We start from the raw sequence: 13,567 nt of genomic DNA, 5'->3' as shown, positions 1-13,567 counted from the left end.
CAGGGAGTGGCAGCTGATCAGATGGGCTGCAGCAGGGACGTAAATGAGAAAAAAATTCTGGGAGGACAAGCTAAAAATAGAATTCAAGCTCACCAGAAGTCCCATCTCTTGGCTTGTGGCTTATCCACCCAGGGTCAGACCAGCCAGCGGTTGGCAGCATCTCTAAACATCAAGGCACTGCAGAGGAGTACTCCCAGTCCTGTTTCATGCCTGGGACCAGTCCAGGTGAGTTGTGGGACCAGCTCAAGGGCATCCAGTGGCCAAGCACAGGGCAGGTTTTCCCAGCTTCTGGCCTGCTCATTAACTCAGCTCATTCCTGCTTCTTCATTACATGAGTATGCAAGTGTAGCACTCTCGTGTTTGCACACTCCAAACACAGCCTGTGTCAAGGGGCTGGGAGGTTTGGGTATGGTAAAAAAAAAAATTATACAGAAAAAACCCAACCCTAAACCAAATCTTCTGCTAGATGGAGAGCAATGAGCACTTCTCATTATCCCCATGTGCTGCTCTGTATGTAAATGCAATTTTCCTCATCCTGGAATGCTCTGGAAAAAAAAATAAATCACCTTGTTGGTAGATGGCGATGATAAAAACTGATAACACAGGGCTAAGCAGAGACTGCTGCCTCCTCTGAGCAAGTATGTGCATGGACAAGAAGCCTCTGACCTGTTTGGTGGGTAAGGACCAGAGTTAATTCCAATGAAATTCCACAGTGCAACATCTACCCTCCCGAGATCTCCAATTCTAGCACAGCCTGTCTGCTGATGAGGAGAATTAAGCATCTATTTAATGTTAAATTAATCTGAATATTTATTTCCTGTTTGAAAGAACAAATATTTAATTACATGACAGCAGAGTCCCCAGCAAAATCAAGGCCCCTGCGTGGGTCTGAGCACCCACTCTGGGAACCCACCGCTGCCCCAAAGGCTGACGAAGAAAAGTCTTGCTTCACGTACAGAAGACGGAACAGAGAAACACCTGCGACCGCCAGCACGATTGCCCCTCAGCAGCTGTCTCCAGAGCCTTGAAAATCCCAAGCAATTATTTATTGCAGCTAAGGTATAAGATCAGAAAGGAGGACTTGGAAAGATCTGCCTCCAGCTAACACTGCCTAACCACGGGCAGCTATCGCTCCCTGCGCCTCAATCCTCCCGTCTCTAAAATGGGGCTAATCCCAATTACATCTCTTTGCTGGAAGTGCGTGTCTCTGCAAGAAAACATTGAACTGGGAAGCACGAGCATCTCTCCCTCTGCAACTAAAGTGCCCATAGGCCTCTGGGACTTCCCACATCCCTTTTTATTTTCACCCTAATTAATTAATGAATGTCTCAGACTTGCTTTCGGCTGCCTGCTCCCTTTCCATTGAAAATCTCCTTGCGTTCAGCTCCTGTGTTCCACATCCTCCCGGGGCGCTGTGATGAGTTGCCATGGAAAAAAGCCATGATGTCACCTCTACAAATAAAACTGCCAGACCCAAAAGTTCTCGTGCGTGGCTGGAGGGGGGGACCCTGACATACAGAGGGACGTGGGGCTCATGCCTCTGAAGAGGAAACTGAATTGGATGGACAGGGGGAAAGCATCAGCTGGCAATACTCGATAATCACGTTTTAGCTGGAAGGAGAAAAAAAAAGTAATCACAGAGGGACTGTGTGATTGAAGAGCGGGAGCAAAGGGGCCCGCTCCTGCCTGGGCTAATGCACCAATATCAGCAAAACTGCATGAGGTGTGGTCAAGGTTTTTCATGCACCGAAAGAAATAACAGCTCAAATGGAAAGTTTCAGGCTGTGGGAATAAAGAAAGTAGCTCTGTGTCTTCAGTAACAGGGAGGGTGAGTATCGAGTCAAGGAAGTAACCATCGGCTCAGGAACTGGCTGACGGCTAAGGGCTTGGCCATTCTACCAGTCCTGCCGCATAGAATAATAACACCAATTAAGACCCTCCTCGAGGGCTGCTCCTTCCATGCAGGGTTCAAGGAAACACAAACGCTGTGCAGGGAATGACAACGTAGCGAGGAAATCCCGCAGGCTTTTCCCACACTTCTTTCCACTTTCCCTTTTATTCACCCTTATTGCAGGAGCTTTAAGGAACAGGTTTGATACCTCGTCTAGGCCAGCTTCTGCCCTACAGCAAGAGACAGGACACAAATGACTTCTCCATGTTCCTGCCACTTCTACATCTCCATGACTCATCCCACAACCTTGTTTTTCACCTACATCTCTATATCGGAGAGAGAAGGAGCTGCGGGTCCCTCCCAAACGCCACAGCCTCCACGCGATTTCCTCCCCGCTCCCGACTCCATTACACGGGAAACCCAAGCCCCCATCCCGCACCATACGGGGGCCCCACACCATGCAGCAAGGCACAGCCTGACCCCAGCCCCACATCATACAGGGGGGCCTGGACCCCAGCCCCACACCACACCGAGGCCAGGCCCCACATCACACAAGGCACAGCCTGACCCCAGCCCCACACCACAGAGGGGGGGCCTGGACCCCAGCCCCACACCATACAGAGGGCACAGCCTGACCCCAGCCCCACACCATACAGAAGCCAGACCCCACATCACACAAGGCACAGCCTGACCCCAGCCCCACACCACAGAGGGGGGGCCTGGACCCCAGCCCCACACCATACAGAAGCCAGACCCCACATCACACAAGGCACAGCCTGACCCCAGCCCCACACCACAGAGGGGGGGCCTGGACCCCAGCCCCACACCATACAGAGGGCACAGCCTGACCCCAGCCCCACACCATACAGAAGCCAGACCCCACATCACACAAGGCACAGCCTGACCCCAGCCCCACACCACAGAGGGGGGGCCTGGACCCCAGCCCCACACCATACAGAAGCCAGACCCCACATCACACAAGGCACAGCCTGACCCCAGCCCCACACCACAGAGGGGGGGCCTGGACCCCAGCCCCACACCATACAGAGGGCACAGCCTGACCCCAGCCCCACACCATACAGAAGCCAGACCCCACATCACACAAGGCACAGCCTGACCCCAGCCCCACACCACAGAGGGGGGCCTGCACCCCAGCCCCACACTACAGAGGGCACAGCCTGACCCCAGCCCCACAGCGCACCGAGGCCAGGCCCCCCGCCCGGGCCAGCCCCGCCCCCCCCCCCCAGCACAGCCCCCGGGCGGGCCCGGAACGCGCCGCTCCCGGAACGCGCCGCCGCGGCCGCGGTTGCCGCCGGGTCCGGGGCTGCGGGAGGCGGTGGCGGGGCCGGCGCAGGCGCCCTTCCCCTGCCCGGCGCCATTGCGGCTGATCACGGCGAGCCCGGCGCCAGCGCCCCCGGCCCGGACATGGCCACCGACTCCTGGGCCCTGGCCGTGGACGAGCAGGAGGCGGCGGCCGAGTCGGTGAGTGGGGGCCGGGGGGCGGCCGGAGCCGGGCCGGGGGGCGGCTGGGGGGAGCGGGGCCGGGGGCCGCCGCCTCCGCCTCACGGGAAGCAGCCGGCGCCGGACAACCCTTTTCTCCCCATTTTTTATGTTTTTCTGGCGCATCAGTGGGGCAGGGAGGCCCCTTCCTGTCCTTCGCGGCGGGGCCTGGCCGGCGGCACCGCCTGGGGGGGGCCCGGTGCCTAGGGTCTTCCTTGGGGAGCAAAACCCCCTCTTTTCTGCCTTTTTTTTTTGGTTTTTTTTTTTTAATTTTTTTATGTCTCCTTTCATGTTTTGAGTATTAAAAGAGCAGGGAGGCCCCTGTCCTTCCCCTACGTAGTGGGGCCCTGCCAGCAGCACCGCTTCGGGGTGGGGGGGTGGGGGGTGGCTGGGGTCTTCCTTCGGGAGCAAAAAAATCCCTTTTCTTTGTTTGATTTTATTAAATTTCCGTCGCCTTTCTCGAGTGTCAAAAGGGCAGGGAGGCCCCTGGCCTCCCCCTGCATCCAGACACAGCCCTGTCAGCAGCACCCTCACCCAGCCTGCAGGCTGGCTTCCAGGGGCCAAAAAACCCCTTTTTCTCTATTTTTTTTTTTTTTTAATGACAAGATCTAAATTTGTTTGAGGTGTTGGGGTGGTTTTGTTGGGTTTTTTTCGTTGTTGTTTTGGTTTTTTTTTACTTTTCTGAGCTGCTCAAGTGCTGCACTTTAGCGTGGAGAGAGCGTTAACTGAGACCCTGGACCTGTGGGATGGGGCTTCTCTCCCTGTCGCATTCCTGGTGGGAAAACAACCCCCCCATGAGCGGGACTCGTCCTGGGGTGGCTTATGCCACCCAGCCCTGCACTCTGCTCCACATTCCGGCCAGGAATATGATTTTTCCCCTATTTACCATCAGTAGAGCTATGGGGGAGCAGAGATGCAGGGACAGAAAACAACCCTCTTCCCCCATGTCGTTGTTACAGCTTAGAAAAAGTTGTGTTTGTCTTAAAACTCTTGAAATAGAGCCCGTCTTGCTAACTTCATCTCATTTGCCTTCGAGCATGTGTTTTTGGTGGGGCCTGTGCAATAGTTTTAGCCGGAGGTGAATCTGGAAGCCTTGATTGAAGTTCAGGTTTTCCTGGCCAGTAGTAAAATGTAGGTAGCTTCAGAATGACTGATTTTGTGTTTTTCCTCACTTGTAGTTGAGCAATTTACACCTGAAGGAGGAAAAAACCAAACCAGATGCCAATGGTGAGTTACAGCTGCTCAGATGGTCTTAGCAAGGGCATGTTTTTCCACTGGGTTTGGAGTGCTGCTGCCACAGTAAATTCCCAATTAGTAAAGAAACTCCAGAAGAGGGAAACATAAAGTTAAGATTGAACAGTAGTGTAGGGTAAATATCCGGCTCTTGTGCTTGTTCTGCTAGGCTAGCTTTTTTTGATCATGGTTTGCTGTATTCAAGGAGCTGTGTGGGTAAAATCTGTTGGTACGGCGGATAGAATTCAGTTTGGCTGTAAAGAGCGAGTAACTTGGGTTTCTTCTGCACAACGATAGAGCAGAGCTGTTCTCAGGGCTGTTCTCATCAGGAAAATCAGCTGTTGTAGCTTTTCTCCACAATATTCAAAATGTAAATCTTTGCAGGTGTGGGCTGTCTCTGAGGCCTGACCTTACATGTGCCCCAAAACTGTTTTAATTTAGGTACCGTTGTCAAGGCAGATGACAACATAGAGAAGACGGAGGATGAGGAGAAGGGTAAGTGCTTTCTTGAAAGATGCTTTGGCAAGGAATGTTGAAAAGAAATACGTTTCATTTATACTTAAAGTAAGTCTGCCTTATGTCTCAGGATGGATGATCTTGTATCCTGCCCCAAGGACTTAATTGTAAGACATGTCCTTCCTCCATAATACTTTTAAAGCCATTGGGTCCTGTAATAACTTGGGAGACTCCTGGATTAGAGTGGAGAGAAATAAGGGGATAGCAGTATCCTCAAAGGCAGGACTGGATACAGGAGGAGTTGGATAACCTGGAGCTGGAATTGCTGTAGCAACCAACATGTTGCGTTTATGAAATGGCTGTTAAGAGGTGGGTATCGGCTCTAAATATTTCAGAAGGTGGCTTTAGAAAACAGATTTGTTAGCAAAACCTCAAAGTGCAGCAGTTTAACCTTCTGTTTTGATCTCACTTATCCTCAGCCCTTGCTGTGTTTCAGCCCTGGAATCTTTCGAAGTACTGTTTGTCCTCAAACTTCCTGTAGAAAGAAAAAAACACCCTGAAAGGTGTCTGCCCACATGTCAGATAATACTGAGGCTTTAGGAGGCTTTTAACCCTGTCCTGCCTTCCAGTTAGATGCTAAGCTATATTATCTTAAGTAAGCAGAGTTCTGTATCTGTTAAGGTCCCCCTTAAAACAGTGCTTGCTTTGGTTTATCTTCCTGGATATTAAATGTGTATCTCTGGGATGTCTTGATAGATGTCCCATTATTCAGGAAGTTTGGGCTCTTTTATGACATTGCTCTGTAATAGAGACTTCAAAAAGTGATTTATTTTTTCTACCTGCTTTATCAACAGAGGACAGAGCTGCCCAGTCCTTGCTGAACAAGCTAATCCGCAGTAACTTGGTTGACACAACAAATCAAGTGGAGGTGCTGCAGAGGGATCCCACATCGCCTCTCTACTCCGTCAAGTCTTTTGAGGAGCTGCGACTGTAAGTGCCCATCAGCTCAAAGCTGCTAGAAGGGTAACGCTGGGATGGGTCAGAGACTTCTCTGCGTTGAGCTCTTAGAACCTGGGAACAGACGTACTGAACAGGCTCCCTGATGGCTGTATTTTTAGTGTGTTGTTTGGCCCACTCGGTTGTAGGAAGTCTCGTTCTTGAGCTCACGGGGCGCAGCGTTGACTCACTTTTGGTGAAACTGCAAGAACAGACGTGAGTTTGGAGCCAATCAGATAGTTGGGAGCCTCCCCTCGTGTCCCGATAGATTCCCTGGCTGCATAGGAGATACTGCTTAAAAGTGCATGTGTTTCTGTTTCAAGTTACTGTGAATTTGTCATTTATAAATCAGCATATGATTTATTGTATTATTTAAATGCAAGGAGAACTGTTTTCTCTTGGTACCTTGTGAAGGCTTCCATCTGAAACAAGCTCATTTTAATTCCTGCTCTGTGTAGAGCTAGCATTGCTTTCTATAATCAGCTCTAGCAACACTATTCTGAATTTAATGTATGGTTTTCATCAAATTTCCTTCAAGTGCACAGTGGAGTTTGCGTGTGGTAAGCTGGATGAGGTGAACAGAGGACAGAGGGCTGTCCTTCCATGGCCACTGTCACCGGGGTTACGTGAATTGCAAAGTGAGACCTTTTCCGTGTTGAAGGCATTGTTATTTTGCCCCCAGTTCTCCAGCAAATGCAGGGATGCTCGGAGCAGGTGTTTGGCAGCACCGCAGTGTTTTGGAAAATACAAGATTTGGTTTATTGGCAGAAGTAATGAACACAACCATCTTCTGTTCCTGATGGTTATTTGTGAAGGCCCAGCAGCAGCACTGAACAGCACAAAGGGAAAAGCTTGTCTTTTCTCTGCCAGCAATACTGGATTTATGTACTGGAGAGACTACTAGCATTAGTATTTTCTGACCCTTGCTATTGAAGACCTTTACCGGTGGAGCTTTCAAACAACGATAGCTGGACTTAAGGCATGATGGATTTATTTTTTTTTTTTAATGTGCTAAAGAGGCTGTCCTGTTGAGATTGTTGTTGGTTATATTGATGATCTTGGTTTCGTTGCTCTTTTGCAAGCTCCACGGGGAAATCGGAGCCGATGAGACTTCTCACTGTGAAATGTCAGGATGTCATTTCATTTTGTTAATGTTAGTGGTTGAACGTCTACAAAAAAAGCTAAGGTCCTGTAGTGCCTGTTAGACTAATTCCCATCTTTCAAAAGCTAAACAATCCCAAGTGAATTAATGATGGGGGCAGTCAGACTAATTGAGTCTTCATTTTGTTATGACTTGGCGTATCCTTGGCAACTGTTGCAGAGTTGGGCTTTGTACGTCCTTGCTACTGAGTAGTACAAGGTTACATTTTCAAAGAGCTTTTGTTCCAGCCATCATCTGAAAGTAATACACGATTTTTTAAAAGCATGCTTGTGCTGAATAGGAAGTTCTTAACAGCGGGAAATGGTGGGCAGGAAATCTGTAACCTGCTTTGAAAGGAAAGCCCTTACTCCTGAGCACCGCTAACAGCACTCCAGTAAGCACTTGGAGGTCATCAGCTAAGAGTTCACTAGCACCATAACCTTGATTTTAGGTGGTTGTTGGATCTCCTTGTCTACACAAGTGTCTGCTGAGACTAGAAAGCTCCCTCGAGAAAAAGCAGTTGGTGAGCATTTGACTAGCAGTGTCAGTACATGCTGAGGTCTGAGTGCTGGGTTATACCTATGGATCACTAGGTGCAGTCATGGTGAACTACGCTTACCCAGTCCTTTACCCGTTTTGTGTGCTACACCAGTATCACTCTGGTGTGAAGATGTCAGTTTGTCTTGCAGAATCCACTGCGACTTCCTGAAGTCCTTGCAACGATTTCATGACGTTACGCTTCATTCTGTTCTGCCTGTACCGAGGTCGCTTAGTCCCCTATTTGAGTCTTCAAGGAGTGATAATTTTGGTGCCGAGATTAGGCATGGCTGAGGAAAAGCGATTGGCCTAAAGGACAGGATTAATACTTTCTGCTCCGGGTTTCCCAGGATTGTCTGAAAAGCTGCTTTAGAAAGAGAAGCCCAGGGCTAGCCTTAGAGCTGTGACCCAAGGTTTTCCATGAAAGGCAGGCATGCAGGCTGACTTACTAAATCAAAGGGGTTTTGCAAAGCTTCCTTTCCAGACTTTCTGCTGTCACTAGCTGTAGCTTCCAGGCACTGATCACAGTCACCTCACCGGTGTGACTGTAGTGGGTACACAGAAAGGAGCAGCTCTGGGTCTGGTTGCGAGGTTTTTTCTCACCTTTTTGTACACAAATGAAAACCAAATGTACTTTAAATTCCTGTGTTTTCAGGAAACCACAGCTCCTGCAAGGAGTCTATGCCATGGGCTTCAACAGACCATCTAAGATACAGGAGAATGCCCTGCCCATGATGCTTGCTGAACCGTATGTACACATACTTTCTACTCTCTTCCAGTATAGGAAGGGTTTGACAGATTTAGTGTACTATTACTGAACTCTGGGTGGGACGATAGTGATGGGGAAGCTGTCCGGGCTGTGGTGAAAGGGTTCCCATGCCACGGTGTTTCTGTGGTCACAAGCTATGTGACAGCAGCCCTGGACTTGTCCTTTTCCTAGGGCTGGTACTGAACGTGCAGTGCTGAGGTGCTCAGCCGAGGTCAGTCCAGTTTTCGTAGTCAGTGTAGGGGAGTAATAATGAGGCCGCTATGGAACGTAGCTCCAGAAATCCTGGGTGGGTGGGAGTAGTTGAGATGCTGCGTTGCCTGCACGGCTGGTTTTCTTCTCTGTGCCCCTGAGCTGAAATGTCTGAAGTATTGAGACACTAGGGGGAGATGTTTGAAATGGAAAAGTACTGACAGTTAATCACAGTTTTCATTCATCAAGGAAATAATCAAGTAGTGCTGAAAGAGAGTTGGTAGAGGGCAGAAGCTAACTTCTGCCCCGTGGAGCATAGCTGGTCAAATTAGGCACCGGTCCAGAGCAGTGGTAAATCTAAAAGGTACTAAAAAGCCACTCGCTGCATTTTCTTTATCATTCAACCCCATGAATATGTTGTCCGGGTGGTTCATCTGGTTGAGCTCGTATCTGTTGGATGTTTTGCAGCCCACAGAACTTGATTGCACAATCTCAGTCCGGTACTGGCAAGACAGCTGCCTTTGTCCTGGCCATGCTCAGTCGCGTTGAACCTGGGAACAAGTATCCACAGGTAAAGTTTCCGGGATGTGACCATTTCGGGGGGGTTAGGGGTGGTGCAGTGCCGCCTAGTGAAGAGGCTGGGCTTCTCTTGGGACCTTTGATACTCTATTTCTGTAAACTGCTTATCAGGGGCTGGTGATTTGGGGATGTATCGAAATGTTTAATGCAGAAGACGTGGATTTTGCTCACAACTTCTTCCTATCAGTCCCTCCCTTGCATAACTCAGGATGCCATTGGTCTGTGAGGAGTTACGTCAGGGAGATATCATTCTGGGGGAAATTAAATCAGAGAAATATTGCAGGCTGGAGGGGGTTAAGGTAGCGGAATTTGGGATGGAATGGAAGATATCTGTGGCAGTAGAGCAGACGGTGCCAGGAAAGGGACTTTTTCAACCCATTTTCCTTATAAGATAGTTGAGCAGCTTTACCAAGGCTAGAGTTCTTTACTTAAAAAATGCTGTTCTTATCTCTAGGTGTTAGGTTCCTTGTTACTACTGTCCATATATGTCCCCCAGCAGAGTATCTGCGCTCTCGATTCTGAGGAGCAGAATTGAACACAGAAAGCTGGTAGCTCAGCGACTGCATCGATTCAACTCATTCCCCTAGTTTCAGGATGCAGAGCTGTTGGGCTTTCAGAAACTGTTCTGCTGCTCGCATGTTCATCTCCAGGAAAACGTCAGTAAGGATTTTAGAAAGCAAGTGTGACGGTGTTGCCCAGGATGTTGATAATCTCAAACGCGTTGTCATTCTGTCCTTCCAGTGTTTGTGCCTTTCCCCAACATACGAGCTGGCACTTCAAACGGGAAAAGTGATTGAACAGATGGGAAAGTTTTATCCGGAGCTGAAACTTGCGTATGCTGTCCGAGGCAATAAATGTGAGTAAGGTGAAACGCTACTAACAGACTGTGAATGAGAAAATGATCTTCCTTGGGTGCAACACAACAGACAAACAATAGAGCAGTGGGACGGTGAAATAGGCTAGCTTGGAGAGGGGCAGAGCGTTTCGCTGTCTGAAACAGCCATCTTACAAAAGACCTCCTTTCTGTCTCGGCAGTGGAGAGAGGTCAGAAGATCTCCGAGCAGATCGTAATCGGTACACCCGGCACTGTGCTGGACTGGTGTTCCAAACTGAAATTCATAGATCCCAAGAAAATCAAAGTGTTCGTCTTGGATGAGGCTGACGTGATGATAGCAACCCAGGGCCATCAGGACCAGAGCATCCGCATTCAGAGGTAAGGCCTTGGTGTGCGTTGCCTGAGGTGATACTTGTTTCTTTCGATTGTAGCTATTTTGTAACGCAGGGACAGCAGGACTAGATTCTTGACCGGTGTCTTCACCGATAAAGCAACAAGATTAAAATGATATATTTAGCTCTAATCCAGATGGTTAATAGAGGCAGAATGTCAGGGGATGACAAGTAGTTTCATTTTCTTACAGAATAAAAAGCCTGTCCCTCAAGCAGGGTTTATTAATTTTTAAGAATGCAAGTCTGGATGCCACTGGTCCATGAGGGAACGATCAGGCATTGGTGAGATTAGTGTCTTCCCAGCCACTGAAATAAATGGTTCTGAGGTCATTGTTCTGCTTTGCCTGCAGCGTTAATCCCATCAGGATATCAGGGGGGTGACAGTGTTGCATGGGAACCCTGCCCATTTTGCTCTCTCTCTTGCAGAATGCTCCCCAGGGACTGCCAGATGCTGCTGTTTTCAGCCACTTTTGAGGATTCTGTCTGGAAGTTTGCTCAAAAAGTTGTTCCTGACCCAAACATTATCAAACTGAAACGAGAGGAGGAGACACTGGACACTATTAAGCAGTATTATGTTCTGTGCAATAACAGAGATGAGAAGTTCCAGGCTCTTTGTAATATCTATGGTGCTATCACCATTGCCCAGGCCATGATTTTCTGCCACGTGAGTCCTTTCGGGGAACGTTAGTCCCAACAACCCTATTAGTGTCTGCTAGTGCTAAAAACCTGGCCAGGCACGCTTGTCAGAAAGAAACTGAGAACATGAACGGCCCTTTTCTTTGGCTTTTCTGGCTCCCTCTTGGAGTGAAATCTTGCAAGCTGTGATAGCCCTAGCTAGTTTGTTTCTCTGGGTTTGTCCGTCCAGGAGAGCACAATAGTCATTTTTATTCTTGAAGTCCTCTGAGGCAAAGATCAAGTAATGCACAGTTTTCCAAAACAAAGTATTACTCGGATCTACTTAAAAAAAAAAAAAAGTGAGGCTGGAAAATGGATGAAAATAGAGCAGAATTGAGGGATGGGGAAGACCTGTAGTTCTGTGGCCGATACATAGCTTTTCCTGGGACTCCATTTCCCTCGGGTAATTGGCGATATACCTCTGGGCTCTCCCTGTGAATCATACTGAGACTTTTTCTTTTTTTTTCTGGAAGCCACTGTAATAACTTTTAGGAAAAAAACCCAGTCCTGACACACCAGAACAGCCATGTAAAGCTTGCTCAGGCAGGAGAAAACCTGTATTTGGAGTCTGCTGCAGCAGTCTGCTTTTAGCCTGTCTCAAGTATCAGACATAATCAGAGCTCAAAAAACTATCAAAATTGGAAACTGTTTAATTCAAGACTGCGTAGAGCCTCTGTGGGATTTCACAACTACATTCAGCTCTAACCCTGCCATTTTCCAAGCTGAGTAGTTTTGTTTTCTTGGCAATGCTCGTGAGTTTTTAGCGTACACATGTAATGCAAGACTCCCTCATAGAGTGAAAGCTTGGGAGCAAAGCACAAAGGGGTGCTTTTCTTAAACAGTGTTCCTGTGGTGGCAGATGCACGTTTTCTTATTTGTGGTGTGAGAGCTGGGAGCACAGTTTGTAATGGGGAGGGGGTGGGCACAGCACTTGGGAGATATAAAAACTGAGCGCCCACGGAGCTTCCAGTCAACCCCAGAGAGGTTTGTTTCTGCTTTACAGCATTTAAACTTCTCCCAAAGCCGGGCCTTACTTTGTGTTTCAGACTCGGAAGACAGCTGGCTGGCTGGCAGCAGAGCTCTCGAAGGAAGGCCATCAGGTGGCATTGCTCAGTGGGGAAATGATGGTGGAACAGAGAGCTGCGGTGATAGAGCGTTTCCGAGAGGGCAAGGAAAAGGTGCTGGTGACCACAAACGTCTGTGCCAGAGGTAGGGCATGGCAGAGCTGCGCCAGAGAGGGGCAGAAGCAGCAGTTCCTAAGATAACATACTGCTGGCCAGCTTGCAGAAAGAATTTGCATCTCAAGTGTTCCAGTCTGGACAAATTAGTCCTTAAAGTAATTCCAGGACTCCTGGGGTGCTGACTGTGTCCTTGCATATAAAGATGCCTGTCGGCAAACACAGGACTCCTTGCAGGCATCCCGCAGCTTGAGATGAAAAAGTCCATCCCATGAGAATTTTATGCCTCTGGCACCAAGCCTGGCTCGTACTGCTGACCCTCAGTGTTTAAAGTAAACATGTGCTGAAATACAGAAATCTGAAACATAGCAAACTCCAGCAGGAATTTGTGTTGCAATTTGACATCCTAGAACAGTTAAGACAATATAGTACTTGGGGACAAAAAAAAAAACAACAACCAAACACCAAGAGGCCTTTACAGCTTCAGGGAGGAGGAGAGTTTCCAAAATTTCAAAGTTAAAGCATCTCCCAACTGCTTTTCCGTTAGCCGTTTCAGTGGGATTCTCTGGTGTAACAGCTAGATAGTTTTTATTTCAAAGTACCCTGTAAGAATATTGTGGAAAAGATCCTTTTCGGAGCTTGAGACTGGCTTTTAACTCTTGACTCAATGTGGAGGCAGCCACAGGGCAGCTCTTGGAAAGCTGTTGGAAGTGCTGCTGCTGGTAACCTGGCTTTGGTGAGCCAGCTGCACACAGGTCAGGCTAGAGGGGGCTGTTCCTGCCCCAAATGTGTCATCTGATGCTTTCTTTTTATCAGGGATTGACGTAGAGCAGGTCTCTGTTGTTATCAATTTTGACCTTCCTGTGGATAAAGATGGAAATCCAGATAATGAGACTTACCTGCACCGGATCGGACGCACAGGTCGCTTTGGCAAGCGAGGACTGGCTATTAACATGGTGGACAGCAAGCACAGCATGAATATTCTCAACAGAATCCAGGAACATTTCAGTACGTACCCTCAGACTTTCTTCTTTCTCTAAAATTAGATGTTATTTCTGCAGAATTTTGACTAGCTGTGTACTGAGCAGACCTAATGGGTATTTGTTGAGCCTTAAACCGACTGCAGAACAGCACATCAGCTGCATTTTGCATCATGTCACTTAGGATTGTGAACTGCTACAGATGATGGGAGCAGA

General features: G+C 48.5%; 1 protein-coding gene across 2 annotated transcripts in view; it reads left to right on the top strand.

The window, feature by feature from the left end:
• Nucleotides 1-3,213: 3,213 nt before the first annotated feature.
• The window catches only part of LOC101923206 (ATP-dependent RNA helicase DDX19B), a 12,505-nt gene continuing 2,151 nt past the window's right edge, over nt 3,214-13,567 (top strand). The window contains exons 1-11 of one of the 2 annotated variants that reach the window (XM_055800911.1): nt 3,214-3,373; nt 4,570-4,618; nt 5,066-5,119; nt 5,935-6,070; nt 8,410-8,502; nt 9,181-9,283; nt 10,033-10,147; nt 10,327-10,504; nt 10,945-11,182; nt 12,240-12,402; nt 13,188-13,379. In XM_055800911.1, coding sequence (XP_055656886.1) covers nt 3,317-3,373; nt 4,570-4,618; nt 5,066-5,119; nt 5,935-6,070; nt 8,410-8,502; nt 9,181-9,283; nt 10,033-10,147; nt 10,327-10,504; nt 10,945-11,182; nt 12,240-12,402; nt 13,188-13,379 — 1,378 coding nt within the window. In that variant the 5' untranslated portion in view covers nt 3,214-3,316. Of the gene's footprint in view, nt 3,374-4,569; nt 4,619-5,065; nt 5,120-5,210; nt 5,450-5,934; nt 6,071-8,409; nt 8,503-9,180; nt 9,284-10,032; nt 10,148-10,326; nt 10,505-10,944; nt 11,183-12,239; nt 12,403-13,187; nt 13,380-13,567 lie in introns of those variants that run through there. The other variant, XM_055800912.1, reaches the window with a different exon arrangement.

The sequence above is a fragment of the Falco peregrinus genome, chromosome 3, assembly GCF_023634155.1.
Source record: "Falco peregrinus isolate bFalPer1 chromosome 3, bFalPer1.pri, whole genome shotgun sequence".
NCBI lineage: Eukaryota > Metazoa > Chordata > Aves > Falconiformes > Falconidae > Falco > Falco peregrinus.
This window is presented reverse-complemented; position numbering and strand designations above follow the sequence as displayed.